Source organism: Momordica charantia (genome assembly GCF_013281855.1).
Source record: "Momordica charantia cultivar OHB3-1 chromosome 11 unlocalized genomic scaffold, Mcharantia_2.0 BLBB01000011.1, whole genome shotgun sequence".
Classification (NCBI taxonomy): domain Eukaryota; kingdom Viridiplantae; phylum Streptophyta; class Magnoliopsida; order Cucurbitales; family Cucurbitaceae; genus Momordica; species Momordica charantia.
Window position 1 is genome coordinate 4,006,392 of NW_028275159.1, and position 18,176 is coordinate 4,024,567.

At 34.1% G+C, this 18,176-nt stretch overlaps 2 protein-coding genes and 2 pseudogenes across 3 annotated transcripts; 3 read left to right on the forward strand and 1 right to left on the reverse strand.

Moving 5' to 3' along the window:
* Positions 1-868: 868 nt before the first annotated feature.
* LOC111011294 (Zinc finger protein 622) lies at positions 869-4,157 on the reverse strand. Its single transcript, XM_022285004.2, has 5 exons — positions 3,849-4,157; positions 2,341-2,919; positions 2,089-2,258; positions 1,766-1,984; positions 869-1,257 (listed from the first exon to the last, which is right to left on the reverse strand). The coding sequence occupies exons 1-5, from the start codon at positions 3,951-3,953 to the stop codon at positions 1,098-1,100; spliced, it is 1,233 nt and encodes a 410-aa protein (XP_022140696.1). The 5' UTR covers positions 3,954-4,157; the 3' UTR covers positions 869-1,097.
* A 968-nt stretch (positions 4,158-5,125) lies between these two features.
* Positions 5,126-6,422, forward strand: LOC111007961 (PR5-like receptor kinase; annotated as a pseudogene).
* Positions 6,423-9,330: 2,908 nt separating this feature from the next.
* Positions 9,331-13,111, forward strand: LOC111007065 (rust resistance kinase Lr10). The gene is given in 6 exon segments (XM_022279242.2): positions 9,331-9,478; positions 9,594-9,744; positions 11,042-11,106; positions 11,210-12,449; positions 12,451-12,544; positions 12,634-13,111. Coding segments are annotated over 5 exon segments (1,590 nt in total). The 5' UTR covers positions 9,331-9,399; the 3' UTR covers positions 12,506-12,544; positions 12,634-13,111.
* Positions 13,112-14,808: 1,697 nt separating this feature from the next.
* On the forward strand, positions 14,809-17,584 carry LOC111011025 (rust resistance kinase Lr10-like; annotated as a pseudogene). Its single transcript, XR_015788836.1, has 3 exons — positions 14,809-15,162; positions 15,320-15,387; positions 15,954-17,584. The product of XR_015788836.1 is annotated as a rust resistance kinase Lr10-like (transcript).
* The last annotated feature ends 592 nt before the right edge of the window (positions 17,585-18,176 follow it).

The following is an 18,176-nucleotide window of genomic DNA, read 5'->3' on the forward strand; positions in this document are numbered from 1 at the left end:
CCAAAATCATTTTGAAATTTAACATAATATTTTAGAAAGTACAGAAAGGAAATTCTAATATCTTTGTTTTATTTCGGATTTTAATGTTTTTTTTTTCCTAACATTTGTTAAAAACTCAACTGATTTATATGCCTTTACAATTTGCTCATACAATTTTTCACTCACTACACGATTGAATATATTAATTTTAAACTTTCCAAATGCAGCTACCTTGAATTTAATAAGATCTTTTAACGGTTGTATTTCAATATAAGTTAAAAAACACGTTTAGTTGCTAAATTAATGATTTAGTCATTAAACAATTATTTTAATCATCTAGACTGGGTAACAATTTAATCTCAAAATTTTAACTATTTATAATAATTTAATTTCTACTATAAAAAATCTCATTAAGTCATGCAACAACCATATATTGTTATCAATTTAGTTGAGATATCTATACTTTGTTATCAATTTGTTCTTCAATGAAAGTACAAAAATCAAAAGCATTTTTTAAACCAATTTAATATATTATTACTAAATCAAAATTTTGAAAACTAATTGTTAACCATAAACATGAAGTTAAGGCCAGAAATAAATGGAACCAAACATACCAGTCAGAATCAAATTTATTATTAATTTATTTTTTCAACTAGCTAAAAATGCAAATCGATCACAATTATATTATTGACTTAGCTTAACTTTTTTCCTTCTCTTGTCCATTTTCTTTAGCGTTCATTTTCCAAAATACGGCAATTATTATAGAAAGAGGTTAATGAAGTTCGAATCACTATTTTGAATTTTTTTAAAAGAAAAAGGCAAAGGAAAACTAAAAATAAAACTGGTTTATCTATGAGAACTGAAGAGTATTATAAAACAATTTCCAAAATGGAAAAATATAGAACTTCATATTAGAATGGAAAACTTATTTAATCTGGAAAATGGCAAATCAACCATAAAAAAGACAAACAAATCTATGTAGTGTTAAAAGAAAACAAGCAGAAAATATCCCAGATTACAAAACAATACAATCGCACCCTATTAGAGCCGATTGTTCTTCTATCATAAGCATTTGAATTAATAATTATGATGTGATGTAAGGCTAGAAAAATACCCCACTAGAATGGAACATTCTTGGGCAGGTTTCGGATCACGTTGTTCTTCAATCCGATCTTCGTACGCATGGCTTCCACCCCGGTTCGATTGATTTCTTTCATCACTTTCATCCTAATCGTCCTCTCTCTTGACTGGACAGTTGCCAATCCCATGCTCTTGTACCTGCAATTCGAAATGTAATCTCTCATCATGATCACGTTCACCCATCAACTTCCTCGATCGATAAAAATACTGCATTGGTTTTTCTTTAAAGACTTGGCTTGATTTGTAAGAAATAGTGTCGCTCGATAACGGAGGAAGTCTTGTTTCACCTTCCGTTCGAGACAGGGCAATAGCTACGTTCCAATGACTGAGTCTCTAAGGGATCGTTTGGGGCGTGGGTTGGGCACCACACACAGTAAGTTTTTTTTTTAAATCCAATCTTCCCAAACCTGCATTCCAAACACATTTTTTCTAAACCTATGCTTCCTAAACTCTCCACTAAAATCCCAAGCTTAAGATGTTGAACCCACGCCCCGATTTTTGAAATAATCTCCAGGCCTCGTTTTCATTGATTTCTCTTGGTAGGCCCATTGTATTCTCCCATTTTTTCTCGGTGAAAACAATAAATCATGAGTTCCTGTGATTTATATCAGTTGAAGGTTCACATCGGTGAAAGATCAGAATATACCTTGCTGCCAATACTGCAGTTATGGCCACATCATTTGCAGGAGATGGTCGTGGTTTTTGACGATAATAACGCAGAAACTGCCTCGAACCAAGTGTCTTGGTCGATTGCCCATCACTATTTTTTTGAACTAAGATGAGCTCAGCTCCACCACTGCCAAGTTCAACAGAATTGGCCGCAGCACCTGATGGTACCAGCTGATTGCCACTTCCATCCGCATAACTGTACCACCAAAACCAGAGAAAACAAAAACCAACTCAACTGAGGAACCATGTCTAGCTAAAGCTATCAGAACTTGTAAATTCAAGAAATATAAGAATAAGCACCTGCTGCTGTAATCATAGAATTCCTCCAACTCTACTTCCTCATTATCATCTCCATCGCCATAATGCACTTTGCAATGGCTTTTAGCTTCCATATGCTTCCTAACAGCTTCCAAGCTGCTAAAAGGAAGACACCTATCATTGCAGTACAGACACCTGAAATCCTTCATCACCTGGACAAGCATGAAAGAGAAGAAAATCAATTTCTGATTTTACAGAGCAAACAGAAAAAAAAGGGGGTATTTATTTTGGCACCTTCAGGCCGAGGTATGTAAGGAAGCCTTTCGGATCCTTCAAATATTCAACGTCGGGAATAAAGAATCCATGTTGTTTATGCATGTGAACCATGCAGCTATCAATGGTATCATGCTCTAGATCACACATGAAGCAGCATGATGGATCCAAATCCACCTCAATGGCCTCATAACCATCATCCTCACTACCATCCACATCATTATTTGAGTCATTAACAGATAAATCAGTTAGGGACTTTGTAGCATCAATAACCAAGTCTTCATCAGGGTCAACTTCTTCCCACTCGTCCTCACTCTTTTCCTCCTCACTTTGATGAGGAGGCTTATTCGAAATTCGCTGAGGAAGGGGCTTAATTATTGGCTTTTCAACTTCTTGGTCGTGTTCTCCTTGCAAAGCTCGGACGATGTGACTCCTAGATTTAAGATGTTGGGCATGAGTCTTGGCACTCCTATAGGCTTTGCCACAAAGACCACAAGAGTATAACATTGAGGTCTCTCTTGATTTGTCAATCTCTTGTGCAGCAGCAGCAGATTGTCTAGCTAAAAATAAGGCCTCTGTAACCCCAGGAACATTAGCTACCTGATTCATTCACAATATAATTAGATAATTGCTAAGAAAGGGTGGGTTTTCAAAACAAAATGATACCTCATTCACAGAGACACTTCCAAAACAATCAAAAAGTACAGCCAGGTTAATGTGGGGATTTTGTCAATAAAATTATTGTCTCTTGAAAATGCCTATGGCATCTTAGGTGTCTTCAGCAGGATCGAAAATCTAATAAGCTCTTCAAAAGAACTGCTTAGCAACCACATGATGACTAATAAGTCACGAAGACAATAAATCCTCAAGCAACTAGATCTATATTTAGTAAGAAAAATCATCTGCAAAATACATAACAGGCTTTCTCCGCACAACAAAACTCGACAAAAAAATCCTCTGATATCTTCAACTAAATTACAGAAACAAAAAGTAGAAGAAATAAAGAAGAGAGAAATTTTTTTTTTGGAGACACCGGAAGCATGATAGCGCTACAAATTTACAAGCATGTACAATGGTAAACAGAAAAGGAACAGAACCCCCCCGGTATGCAAACCATATTCCAGAATTTTAACAAGTTCCTTAAAAAAAAAAAATCGACTCATTCAAGGCCAATTCCCTAAAACTGTTTGAGCAGACAACAGCAGCTAATGCCGCTAAAATTCAAACTATCTATCTCAAAATACGAACAATTCTTTAGAACAATCATTTGAGCTAACTTCATAAAGAAAAACGCGAGGTACCCGAAAACACAACGTGGAAATTATTCGCTTCTAACAAACACATACAGAAATAATAACGAGGGAATCGAAATAATCAGGTCACGATAAAACCAACACCAAAATAGAAAGGAAAATAAAAATATCAAAAACGTTCCCACTGCCCCATTAGAAAGAGACCTCCAATTTCAATAAACCCACCAGATTGATTTCAACTATCAGCATAAATAAAGAGTTTCAGAGAGAGAGAACCTTGCGCTTGAGATTGTAGCGGTGCCATTCGGACTTGTAGTGGAGCTTTTGCTCCTCTGCGTCATTGAATTCTTTGTTGCAGGCGTTACAGGTTAGGCCCGGCATTTTCCTCTTCTTGAAGCCTGCCGCTGATTCTTCTCCGCAGTTTTCAGATTCTAACTTCAATCGATTCTGAGAAACAATGAACAATCAACCAATATAGAGAGGAAAAAATGGAAGATAAGCGGTTTGAAGAGAGAACTCGTCGTTGACGGCTCGTAGTCGGTGAATGAATCGGCGGAGATATTTAATAAAACAACTTTCTTTTCCATTCCAAACTTCGGCTCTAGACGGACGCATGCTCTAACGTCACCAATTATGGGCCGTAATTTGGGCCTTATACCATTGGGCCGTGGTTTCTCTTTCAGAAAAATGCAATCTGCTGCTACAAGCTCGGCCCAGTTACTCCATCCAATTCTGCTACGAAATTGACGACTTTTAGTTAACTAAAAAAAATAAAAAATTATGAGCTTTTAATTTAATATTTTTATTAGAAAAGTAAACGGTCTTGGCCGACCAAGTCGAGGTGAATCGCTTGAGTGAGCTAGAGCAAATTAGAGTGAGTAGAGAGATCTCTTATCGATGACGGACTTGTACAAGGGAGCAAACACTCTGATGTTCAAGTCAGCCTTGATATTAAGATCGACACAGAATGAGATGTCTCACTATGAAGTGAGATCCCTATTTATAGGTTTAAGCATCCGACAAGTGTGTCGAGTTGCAGTTATTCTTGTCGGGAATGCTCGTGTTGGTTGTGTTGATTGATGTTTGAGATCAAATTGCATTATATGATTCAATGACCTCTACTTGAACAATATTATCTTGCAACTCCTATAAGTCGATTATGTGTTAGACAGATTAAGGGAGAGAACTAAATTGTTGCAACATTGAGTAATGAGAAACTGGTATATATATATATGTAGATGAGATATATAAGTTGAAAATTAGATGAGATATATAAGTCCAAAAACTTCCAAAATTTTTAGAATTCCATTAATTTAGAATATTGTTAGAAATAAATAAATATAATTTTTCATAATCAAAGTTATTAAGAATAAAAAATGGTATGCTTATTTTTTTTATTTTTTATTTTTTATTTTTAAGATTCTCCCTTTTTATAGGATGGGTATAGACGAGGGGGTCAAAATTGACCTTTTAACGAAAACAAATGTAACGTTGAATTAGGGGTGGCTATTTATTTAGAAACCGCGTGGAATTTATCGAATTGCAATTTCTGCATGGCCTGGTCGAAGATAGCCATCAATGGCGGGTCCTCTCAGCGGCCCATGGAGGAGAAATTACCATCTGCTCATGGTCGTGGGAGAGGGAGGAATCCGATGATACACACAGTAGGAGGAGACCGATTATTCTTGTACTCTCGAGGTCGGGCAACTTCGAATTCGAGGTTTCAATTATCAGTAGATTCATTATTAGGTATTTTCTTTTTTGTTGATCGTTAATATTATCTGTCGATGTCTTGGATTGAATCTGGTGTGGAAATGTCAGTGAGAAGGCCGAATTTTAAATTCATCCTGGAATTGACTCTGGAAGTAGCCATTGGGTGCACTGGTATTTGAGTACATGGAAAATGGATCTCTGGATAAGTATTTGTTTGGCAAAAAACAAGAAATTGAATGGGGAAAGTTACATGATGTAGCCATTGGGACTGCTAAAGGCCTTGCTTACTTACATGAGGAATGTCAACAGAGAATCATTCATTATGACATGAAGCCTGCTAACATTTTGTTGGATGCAAATTTCTCTCCCAAAGTTGGTGATTTTGGACTTGCCAAGCTTTGCAACAGGGATAGCACCCATGTATCTCTCACGGGCTATCGAGGCACTCCCGGATACTCCGCACCGGAGTTTCTATTGAACAACTATCCAATAACACACAAGTGCCATGTTTACAGCTTCGAAATGGTACTGTTTGAGATTGTTGGAAGAAAAAGGACTGCTGGTGTTACTAATTCTGGGAACCCGGATTGGTTTCCACAGCATGTGTGGGAGAGATATTAAAAGGGTGAATTAGAAGAAATGACTCGAAAGTATGGCATCAAGGAGAAGGATGAAGAGAGAGCGAGCAAAATGTGCAAGGTGGCTTTGTGGTGCGTTCAAGATTCGCCCGACGAGCGACCACCGATGAGTGCAGTGGTGAAGATGCTAGAGGGAGGAGTAGAAATAATGCCACCACCAAAGCCATTTCGCTTCCTGGATCCAACTTCGAGGGAGAACCGTGCGCAGAATCGACAACAAACTAGTACTAGTTCAGATTATCCGACGACGTTGAATGAAGAAAACAGTTCTTACTGGTACAAGAAGGCTACTCCAGTCATGAGGAAATACGAAATACAAATAGCTAGTTCTTGATTTAGAAAGTGAGTTTAGGAGTTGGAAGATTGTGTCTTAAAATCTTCCCGTTCACTCTCCTTTTTAATCCATAAGGTATCTCTATTACGTTTTAACAAATGGAAATGATCTTTTCGTGTTGTTAAATAATATGCCAAGGTAAACCATCGTAAGATGTTCATTGGTCCAAAGGGACCAGAGTTAATTATGAAGAATGAGTTCAAATTTCACGATGACCATCTATATTAGGGATTAGTGTAATTCTTATGTGAAAGTTAAAAAAAACTAGTTATTCTTATTATTATTATTTATAGTACGACATTCGTCAGTTGAAATTATCAACTTAAGACAATATATGAGGTGAGAATTTGAATTCAATATCTCTTGGTCAAAGATAGGTGTTTTTAGATCCATTTAGTAACCTTTCTTTTCCTTTTATTTTTTCTTCTGGTCCATAGAAACGGTAAATTTGAGAAACTTTTTTAAAAAATAGGCTAAATTTTAAAAATTACAAAAAGCAGTTTTTTCTTCCTATTTTTCTATGTCTAAGAATTTATTATTACTATTATATAGTGTGCACTATTGTTCAGAATAAATTCTCAAGTATTGTGGTGTAAGCTTGCACCCATTTAAAAAAAAACCATAGACTATTAGACACGAAAATAAAAGATCAAGACACCAAAATTTAATTTCACATAATATAGATAAAATATTTATATATATATATAAAAAAAGTAGCAGAGTCAAAATAGAAGTAAATCGGTTCCCAAAATAACCCACCAACCTCCATTAATTCGGAAAACATCAAATTTCAACCAGTTTTTGGTTAATATTTATCAAGCTATTAATATTACTAATTTTTTTCTATTCAAACTGCACCTCTATTTATTTTTAATATAAATCATGATATAGTTAAAATTTTACAATACATATTTTGTCTTTTAGTAAAATAAAATAGTTTTTATTTTACAATACGCAATTTTGTTTAGAAGAGATGTTATTTTAATTTAATTAATAATTTATGGCCTCATTGGTAATGTTATCGTTTTTGTTTCTATTTCTTATTTTTTAATAAAAAAAAGTAAAATTGCATGACTTCTAACACCAAGTATGATAAAAACATATTTTTTTATATTGAAACAAAATAGAAATGAAAAAAAAAATGTTTTTGCTATTTTCAAAACTTCTATACAATTTAAAAATTGTTTATTAATGAGAATCAACGGATATAAATTGTCCCATACTTATTATTGTTAGTAAGAATTTAGTGAACTTTAGTATATAACGATTTAGTATATAACGATTTAGTTCATGTACTTTTAAATTTGTAACAATTTTGTTTTTGAACTTTTGTATATAATAATTTAATTCTTATAGTTTAAAATTTATAATAATTTAGTCTATATCGTGAAAAATGTTATCAAAATTTAATGTCAATTTTTGTCGTATAACAATTTATTGTCTGTAATTTATAAACACATTCGATATTTTATCGATTTATCGATCTAATATATAAGAAACTTAAAAAAAAAATCATGCTAGAAATTAGATTGTTACAAACTTTAAATATAATTAAATTGTGTATATAAAAAAAGATTAAATTGTTACTCCTAGAGTTCAAAGATTAACTTATTACTGATTTAAAAACAGGACTAAATCGTTACCAGACGAGTTAAAAGAAAAAAATAATTTTTAACCTAAATTTTTTAATAAAATAAAGAACGAGAATCGACAATAGTACCCAACGAGGCTTTTAAAGTTACTAGTGTATTGCCACGTGCAATGCACGTATAAATTTTTTTTAATTATAAGGTAACTTAAATTTTATATAATTTCACGTAAAATATTTTAAGTATAATTATTTTAAAAAATAATTAAGATTAATTTTTATATATATTTATTATTATTGACAGTTAATTACTAATAATAAAATGTACTATTTATAATTATTTTTAAAATATACTATTTATATTTAATTGTTAATGATATATTTTGTAAATAAATAAATTAAAAGTAAAGGAAAAAATTATATATTAATAAAAAAGTAAATAGGTATTTTAATATTTTTATTTTTAATTATTTCAACCTAGTATGGATCCTTTATTTTATTTTTTTAATATTTTGTTTGTTTATTAAATATTTGTTTAGGGCTGACATTTTGTTGTATATGTTGAATTTTTTAACTAAAACTAAATTAATTTATTGATTTAATTTTATATTATAATTAAAATTATTAAAAAAAAATTCTTCAAATTATATTATTAAAAAATAAGATGACCAAAAGTTTTATATTCCACCTTTTACGATTCTATACAAATTATTGTTTATAATTAATTTATTAATTAATTATTTTTTATATACTAACTTATATGATTGTTTTTTTTTCAACAATAAGAACATGAGCTTGTAATTATCTATATTTTAAACAAATATTCTAAATAAAATTGCTAAAAAAAACATTTCAAATAAAAAAAATACACTAAACAATAAAAAACATTAGTAACAAAAAAAAGTCCAAATCCTAAACTAAATAAAATTGCTAAAAAAAGAAACATTCCAAATAAAAAACACACTAATTAGAAAAATAACAATAGTAACAAAAAAAATCCAAGTACTTACTATACACTCATTTTTTAGAGTAAATATGTTCATTCTTGAAGATTGCTTAACAGATACTATTATTCAACTTTGTAAAATTGTGGAAGGGTAATGTTACAAACCTAGTATTCGAGATATGTAGATTTAACATATGCCTCTCTTGCAATTGGATGAATATGTCACAAATATCTCGAGATGTTTTCAAGATTGAATCATCTTTGAGAGATGTTTCAAGGAACTAAGAAAGAGGATAAAACTTTTCAAATTCTACAACTTTTGAAATTCTAGTATGAATTTTAATTAAAGAAAAAATTAATTTTATGTTGTTGGAAAACTTTTTGCATTCTAACCTTTTATATTCCATGCATTTATAGTATTGATAATTAATAACTAATTTAATATTTGTAATAATATATTAATGACATAATTTGTAAATTTAGTAAACGGCACAGTGTTCAAAAATATTTTTTAGTTTTGAGTATAGATTTGCAAGTTCTGCCTTCAAAGGTTGGTGTCAAGAAAAGCCACGGCGGGTACTCTCAGTCTCATCAGCGGCCCCACGAAGATGAAATTTGCCAGCGGGAGAAGCTCGGGGAAAGGGAGAATAGTTCTATGCCACAAACAGCGTAGATTGACTCGATCGGGTCAGCTTTGAAATTGAAGCTTTTATTATCAGTATCGATCCTTCAATTTTATCTGTCGTTGTCTTGGATTAAGTGAGATGTAATTATGATCTATGGAAAATGTCGATTTATGCAGGAATTGACTTTGCAAGTAGCAACAGTGACGGGATAAGAAAGAGCCGTGGAATGGATCTTCTTCGGAATTTCATCCCTATTCTATTTATGCATTTGAGAAAAGATTTCTTGAATAGCAGGAAATGGAGAGGCGAAAGGTCAAAGGAGAAAAGGTACTGTACATGAACCAGATTTAACAATCATCTGATTTTCCTACCAAGTAAGTGTAACTCTCTCTCGCTCTCTATCTCTGTATCTATCGGAAACAGCGATGAAACGAACATATTTGAGCAATATGACTGGATTAGTTTGCTTTTACTGTAATGGTTCTGTTCTTCATACGTTTCGATCAATTTAGTTGTTGCTTGCTATATTGTGTTCCATGGATCGACCATTCAAGTTGCGAGTGGAATACCAATACTGATCTTTAAGTAGGCGGGGAGAGTGAGTTAATGAAGTTGTTGAGTAGCTAGGAGGACAGTAGGGGGGAGGTGTTAGAATTTTTATTAGGACGGTATTAGTAATAAGCCAACATGAGCTTAACTCAGTGGTAATTAACACTCGTCTCCGACCAAGAGATGGTGAGATCGAATTCCCCCACCCCATTTGTTGTACTCAAAAGGACTGTATTAGTAATAATTAGTGAGTTGGTTAGCGGAGTCGGGTGGTTGTAAGATGAGCGAGGACGGGAGTTAGGAAATTTAGGCAAATTTTGGAGAGTAGTTCTGGAAGAGCACAAGGCCTCTCAAATAGCTTGGAAGATTGTAGTTGTTTTTCTTGTAGGAGTAACATCTTTATTTTATTTTTCTCCTTCAATTTCCAGTTCCCATCAGAAGAATATGTTGAAGAGGACCGTCAGATTTCAGCAGAATTAGTGAGGGAGATCTAACCCTCCTGAAAGTATAAAATTTAATTTCCATTTCTTTTTGAATAGTAATAAAATATGGCTCCTTGTTATCATAATTTTCCCTTCCAATTCCCGGTTCATATCAACACTGTTGTAGTTCTTTTTCTTTGAAAGTAACAAAATTCTTTCCTTTTCTCTCTTGAGCTGTGGCAGAAATTGGGATAGTGGCTTTAAGTGGATTACAGAGACTGAAGTGGTTATTGCAATATGTTGCAGGAGAATACATAGAAACTCTAACGATTTTACAACAGATAAATAGAGAAAAAATATCAATATCTGTCGAGATAGATAAAAATCATAGATTGATGTTTTGCATTTCAATTAGCTGTATTCAAAACTTGCAGGTACCATACACTTTTCCTCTGTATTTATTATTTCTGATTGTCGATCTTGCGTTTGGAAGAGATAGAATATCAGTCTCAATAGCAATTTGAAACAGACATGAACCAAATGAATTGTACATGTCCATAATTTGTTATACAATTCTGTTTTGTGGTTAATTTTGTTGTCAAAAGTTATTGTGTCATTTACTCTTTCTTAAAATATCAACTTGCCTCCCTCAGAATGTCATCAGGCCTTTCTCTACCAGATAACAGTAGCGGGAGCAATACTAATTCAACTGTTATCTGTGAGTATCTTATCATTGTTTTTGTGAGAAATATGAAAAATCGTACCTGACACAAAGTAGACTTTTATTTATCTCACAACCTTACAAAAACATTGGCTTGCAGATGTAGTTTTAAGCTTGGTGATTTTTTCTGTCATTGGTGCAATCTCTTGCTGCTTTGCTAGGAGAGTTAGGCAAGGTATTGTAAGAGAGTTGCAAAGTGTAGTTACTTCACCTGCACCAAATGTGGCACATTCACCTGCCCAAAATACAGTTCAGATTTGGGAAATTGATGCACCAACAATGGAAAAGTTCCTCCGAGAAATAGCAGAAGAAAGGCCAGTAAGGTTCACTGCTCAACAACTATATAGTTTCACAAGCAATTATTCAGCACCACTTGGGTCTGGAGGATTCGGCATGGTCTACAAAGGACAGTTCCCAAATGGGATGAAGATTGCTGTGAAGATTTTGAAGAGGGACTCGGACAGGCAGGCGGAGGAGCAATTTATGGCTGAGGTAGGAACAATTGGCAGAACTTACCATATAAACTTGGTTAGGCTTTATGGTTTTTGTTATGATCAATATATGGGTGCACTGGTATTTGAGTACATGGAAAATGGATCTCTGGATAAGTACTTGTTTGGCAAAAAACAAGAAATTGAATGGGGAAAGTTACATGATGTAGCCATTGGGACTGCTAAAGGCCTTGCTTACTTACATGAGGAATGCCAACAGAGAATCATTCATTATGACATAAAGCCTGCTAACATTCTACTGGATGCAAATTTCTCTCCCAAAGTTGGTGATTTTGGACTTGCCAAGCTTTGCAACAGGGATAGCACCCATATGTCTCTCACTGGCTATCGAGGCACCCCCGGATACTCCGCCCCAGAGTTCTTATTAAGTAATTTTCCAATTACGCACAAGTGTGATGTTTACAGCTTCGGAATGGTATTGTTTGAGATCATTGGAAGAAAAAGGAATGCTGGTGTTACTCCTTCTGGGAACCCTGATTGGTTTCCACAACACGTGTGGGAGGAATACAGAAAGTTAAAATTGGAAGAAATGACTCGAAGTTGTGGAATTGAAGAGAAAGATAAAGAGAGGGCGAGCAGAATGTGCAAGGTGGCTCTGTGGTGCGTTCAAGATTCCCCCGACGAGCGGCCGCCGATGAGTGCAGTGGTGAAGATGCTAGAGGGAGGAGTAGAGATAATGCCGCCACCAAAGCCATTTCTCTACTTGAATCTTCTAACTACAAGAGGGAACAGTAAGTTGAATCTGCAACAAGCTAGAACCAGTTCAGATTATTCGACGTGCAACGAAGAAAGCGGTTCTTATTGGTACAAGAAGGCTACTTCCAATCTAGAAGTATGAATTGCATATAGCTAGTTCTCGACTCGGAAGTGAGTTAGAAGTTTGAAATCTTCGTATTCGCTCTCCTTTTTATCCATGGGAAAAGGTAATCCATTTTGTTTCTTTTGCATTATCAGTAGAAGGAAATTGATTCTCTTTGCTATAGTGACATTGTTTTAGCATATTCTATTGCAGACAGAGAAGAGGACAGTGTAACCTACAACTCGAAAAACAGGTACTCGTCTATGAGAACTTACATTATGCTCTTAGCTATTCAATAGATGGTCTATTTTTAACTTTTTACGATGAACTTTTAGAGAAATTTGGTGTTTATAATTACTTCAAAGATTATAGGTGAAGTATGGTTGTTGGAAAACTCGATGAAATGTCTTATCATGGGACATTTTATGAGATAGATGCGAAAGTCGAACTTAAATAAATCTTAATAAGGGATGGATGTGATTTATGTCTTATTTAAGACGGGATAAGTAGATGAGATGATTAGGTGTTCTTAAACTCTGCCATGTTGGGAGTGTTTGGAGCTGGGATATATTCGAGGAATGACATATCTCATTTGTGGGCCATTATCGGACAATAGTCGATAATTTTATGATTTTATGACGTTGGATGTATATGTAAGAGAAATTATAAAATGTATGGTCTACTTTGCTAATGTTCCCATTTCTTGTTTCTTGTTTCCAATTTGTTTAAGAAATCTAAGCATTCTGCCGTTAACTTTGTTTATTGTTTCTCTTTATTTTGGAACATTTTATAAAAATTTTTAGAAACAATCAAAACAAGTTTTTTCTTTCTTGTTCTCGTTTCTACTTTGTTTCAAAATATAACTAAAAAAATTGTTTTATCATACTTGGATTAATGGATGTTGGAGTCATGTAATTCATTTTTCTTCATTAAAAATGAAGAAACGAGAACAATAAACAGGAACGTTACCAAATGAGTCCTTATGTTCTTGGACGATCCTTGTTTTCTAAATAACATGGTCCCAGACCAATATGAGTTTAACTTACCGGTATTGATCATTGAGATTGCCAATACTATCTTTGCATGTTATTATAATAGCAAAAGTCAAAGTTCAAGGTTTTCTGAGCGGGACTACCCAACTAATCTTTATAATTATTTTAAATTCATTCGGGGCCCACATTAATAAAAATTCATATTTTTCAAATGGTAAAATAAAAGTTTTTTTTTTTTTTTTTCTAAATGCTACTTTTGAAACTTATTTTCAAAATAAAAAAAATAAAACGACCCTACCTCTTACAGATTCATGCCATGACACGTTAACTCTCCAATAGTTGCATGTACTTCATGGACTTTTATAAATTTATATTCCATTTTACTATTTTGCCCTCCTCAATTATTGTGTTGACCAGTGAGTCATTACCTTGACTCTCAACCTCGGACAAAAACACATTAACTTTTTAATGTGTTACTGTTAACTTTTCTGGAAAAATAAAGTTTCTAAATTCCTTTTTGAAATAAAATATACTTTTAGTCTTTCAAAATTTGAGCGGATAAGTTTTAAAAAAGATATTTTGGATCTTTAAAATTTTAAAAATAGTTTTAAATGATCGAAGAAGTAAATTGATCTTACATAATCAAGATATTTTTGGTCTTTAAAATTTGAAAAATAGTTTTAAATGGTCGATGAAGTAAATTGATCTTACATAATGTTGATTGATTGAGCTATTAAATAATAAAACGTGGCTTACTAACTTGTCAAATTCTTTGTAAAGTGTGTAGCACATGAACTAGAAAATTAGAAGAGGTATATAGTGAAAATTGAATAAAAACAAAATACGCGTTTGTTCATAAGATTTAGAAGATTGATCTAAATAGTTTACAGGCTAATTTTTCCTCTTTAATCAAAATAATAATAATAATAACAACAATAATAACAACAATAGGCTCGTTTTTCTAATTAATTTACTAATCAAAAAGAATGTGATAGTTTAGTTTATGTTTGTATTTGTCAAATATATTAATTTAATAATATTTATGTAGGATGACTTGACTTATCTCTATTATTCCTTTATTTTCTTCCTCTATCCATCTCTCTTGTTTTTGTCAAAGTTCGTCACTGTTGCAACTGCCACGACCCTTTCCACCTATCAGGCTATCACCTCCACTAAGTCGTTATCGGTTATTGCCTTGGACGAGCATATTATATGTATTATTTAAGGATGGTTAAAAGGATTTCATATTTGAAAAAAAATAAAATTTACAATCATTTATAATAGATATGAAGTACTTCAACTCAAAACGTTAAAAAAGAGCCACTGGCCAACAAAAAAAAGGGGCCTAGCTTTTTATTTTAACATAAAATATTTTAAAGGATGGAATATCAAATTAGATAAGATTTCAACTCGATGTTATTCCTTATGCCAGCCAGTTCTTGTGAACGTAGAAGCCATTGCTTTCCTCCCCTGTTTCTTCCCCCTTCACGTCTCTCTCCCTATCACAGAAATGTCAAATTCGAGATTTGTGAATCGAAGAAGTCGAGCTTGGAAAGTTCAAGGTTACTTCCGATTCTTCCCCAGTCGTTTAAGAAGAACACTCCTCATGAACTCATCGATTCGTTCTTCAATCCATCATCTTCTCCATTTTCACTCTTCGCCTGTCAAATCCTCTCTATCTCAAAGCCCTAGCAAGTTTCAAGCGCATTACAAGGCGTGGAGGAATGATCGGAATAGCTCTGTTGTGCCAGTAAGTATCTGCGCCTCTTTCTGCGATTCTATTACACCGGATTGCGACTAATACATCTCGGTTATTAGCATTTTTTTTTTTAATAATGTCAGTTCTGCAAATGATGCATCTCAGTTCCCGAATTCGGTTCTATGTTGTTAATTTCTGTTTATCTCAGATTATCGCCTCAAGGGGCACCGGATTCCGGCGACGATGGAAATCCAGCCTATCTCATACTTGTTATCTGTAAGCAGACAGTATCTTTTATTCTTGTTGAAGCTAATGTTAGTACAACAAATTACCCTTGAATTACATGGTGCTACTGCTCTGTCTTTTGAAGCCGAGAGGTTTCTTATGTTCTGAAAATCAAAGAAACAGCACTCTCTCTCTATATTGATGTATTTATTTTGTTAGCAAACAGAAAGAAACAATTTAATTTGAGATTCGTGTTCTGGTTTAAAACAACATACATGCATCGGTGTGTAAATGGGTAGGGGAATTTTTTATTTTTTTTGGTTGAAAAGGTTTGTACATCTCTAGAACCTAAAACGTCCAATACAGAATTAGGAGCAAAGTTTAGTACTCTACTATGATGAGCCAACATTTATTTTCTCACTCCATGAATTCACTTGAAGCTTCGATTTCTTATCAACTGAGTAATCATTCTGAGCCACTAAATACTTAATTATGATCAACCTCAATTCCATTCCAAGTATGATCCATGCCAATTTTTCCAAACTGTCTGCCAATTTTAACATATATTAGCTTTCATCCAATATGATTCACCAGCTGAACCGATTATTAATTTGCAGTTTCGGTGGTGGTCTCATTGTTGGTTCTTGCGGGGATTGGCAAATGTGTTTATGATTTTGCCATGGCAGCTAAACCTCCCCCACCTGTCACTAACATGGATCCCGCAGTTCCTTGGAAAGTTGATGCACCGACGATGGAGAAATTCTTTCAGGAGATTGCCGAAGAAAAACCAGTCAGATTCACTGCTCAGCAACTCTACAACTTCACAAGCAACTACTCAACACGGCTTGGTTCTGGAGGTTTTGGCGAAGTTTACAAAGGGAAGTTTCCAAATGGGGTGAACATTGCAGTGAAGGTTTTGAAGAAAATCTCAGACAAAAGGGCTGAAGAGCAATTCATGGCCGAGATAGGATCCATTTGCAGAACTTATCATATAAATTTGGTCAGGCTATACGGATTTTGTATGACCATTTGAAGAGTGCACTTGTCTTTGAGTACATGGATAATGGGTCACTGGATAAGTACTTGTTTGGCAAAAGGCAAGAAATTGAATGGAGAAAGTTGCACGATATAGCGATCGGGACCGCTAGAGGTCTCGCTTACCTGCACGAGGAATGCCATCAGAGAATCATTCACTATGACATAAAGCCTGCAAACATTCTTCTAGACAACAACTTCTTTCCCAAAGTTGGTGATTTTGGGCTTGCCAAGCTCTGCAACCGGGACATCACCCACATATCATTCAGTGGCTATAGAGGCACTCCTGGATACATGGCACCAGAGTTTCTGATTAACTATCCGATAACGCACAAATGCGACGTGTATAGCTTCGGCATGGTGTTGTTTGAGATCATTGGAAGAAGGAGCAATGCTGTCACGACTGTTTCTGGGAATCCTGATTGGTTTCCACAGAATGTTTGGGATGCATATGAAAATGGTAAGTTGGCTGAGTTGATTGTTGCTTGTGGCATTGGAGAGGAAGATAGGGAGAAGGCGAGCAATGCATGCGAGGTCGCTCTCTGGTGTGTCCAAGACTCCCCCGATGGGCGACCACCAATGAGTGCGGTGGTGAAGATGTTGGAGGGAGGAGTGGAGATAATGACACCACCAAAGCCATTTCAGTATTTGAATCCGTTTTCAAGGAAGATCAGTACGAGTACAAGTTCGGGAGAAAGCAGCCGTTGTACAGGTTCGGATTCTTCGACAAGCAGAGAAAGCAATTCTCAATGGTATAAGAAAACTACTACAGTCATGAGAAAATATGAAATTCAAATGGCTACCTCTTGATTTGATTCTCAGATGACTTGTATGATATCCCCAAAGAAGAAAAGAGAGATCTTTCTAAAGGTATCGTTGTCGTTACACTGAAAAATATCCTCTGTGTTTCCAGTTTGTTAGGTCTTTTTTCTTTCTTCTTCTGTTGATTACTGTAATGAAGTTGTTTTCAGAAAGCAGGCCGAAGATCGGCGAATTGTAGTTCCTGCACCTTGCGTGGATCGTCGAGTAATGTGTAATGAGAAGCGGCTGATCCTAAAAAATGCAAATACTAAGGTTTTGAAAGTTATCCATAATGTGGGGTGGGGGCTTGAACTCATGACTTTTTGGTCAGAGATAGGTACCTTAACCACTTGAGCTATTCATTCTATTCACATATTGACATATTATTAAATAATATATTATATTTATTTAACGAGTCCGCACTATTTATAAATATTTTTTTAGTTATAATATGTGGTGGTGGGGATCGAATTCACAACCTTTTTATTGGTAATAAATGTCCGATGTTTTGGCAAAAAAATTCATCTCATCTTCTACAGCTGGAATTGATGTAGCATGCAAAATGAGGTACTATAGTACTGGATTTTCCCCCTTACTTCATGCAATCCCATGCCACGTCAACGCTGCCAATGGTTGCATGTACTTCATGGACTTTTACAAATTTATATTTCATTTTACTATGTTACGCTCCTATTATTGTGTTGACCATTGACCTTTACGTAAAACCATGGACAAAAATACAATTCATTTTTTAATGTGTTATCGTTGACCTTTTTTTTTAAAATAATTTCTAAATTCCTTTTAGAAGTAAAATATACTTTAAATCTCTCAAATTTGAGTAGGTGTTTATTTGTAAGTTATAAAATATGTATTTTTAATAAGAAAATATTTGAAAAATAGTTTAAAATAGTATATGAAGTAAATGACCTTACAAAATATTGATTGAGCTATTGAATGATAAAACATGACTTGCTAACTAGTCAATTTCTTTATAAATTATGTGG

Bases quoted from the DNA above. Each gene is read 5' to 3' on its own strand.
- LOC111011294 (XM_022285004.2), bottom strand. From the start codon at position 3,953: ATGCCGGGCCTAACCTGTAACGCCTGCAACAAAGAATTCAATGACGCA. The intron at 2,920-3,848 runs GTTCTCTCTCTC...TGAATGAATCAG, and splicing joins GCTACAATCTCAAGCGCAAG to GTAGCTAATGTTCCTGGGGT. The intron at 1,258-1,765 runs GTATATTCTGAT...TTCGAATTGCAG, and splicing joins ACTGCAGTATTGGCAGCAAG to GTACAAGAGCATGGGATTGG.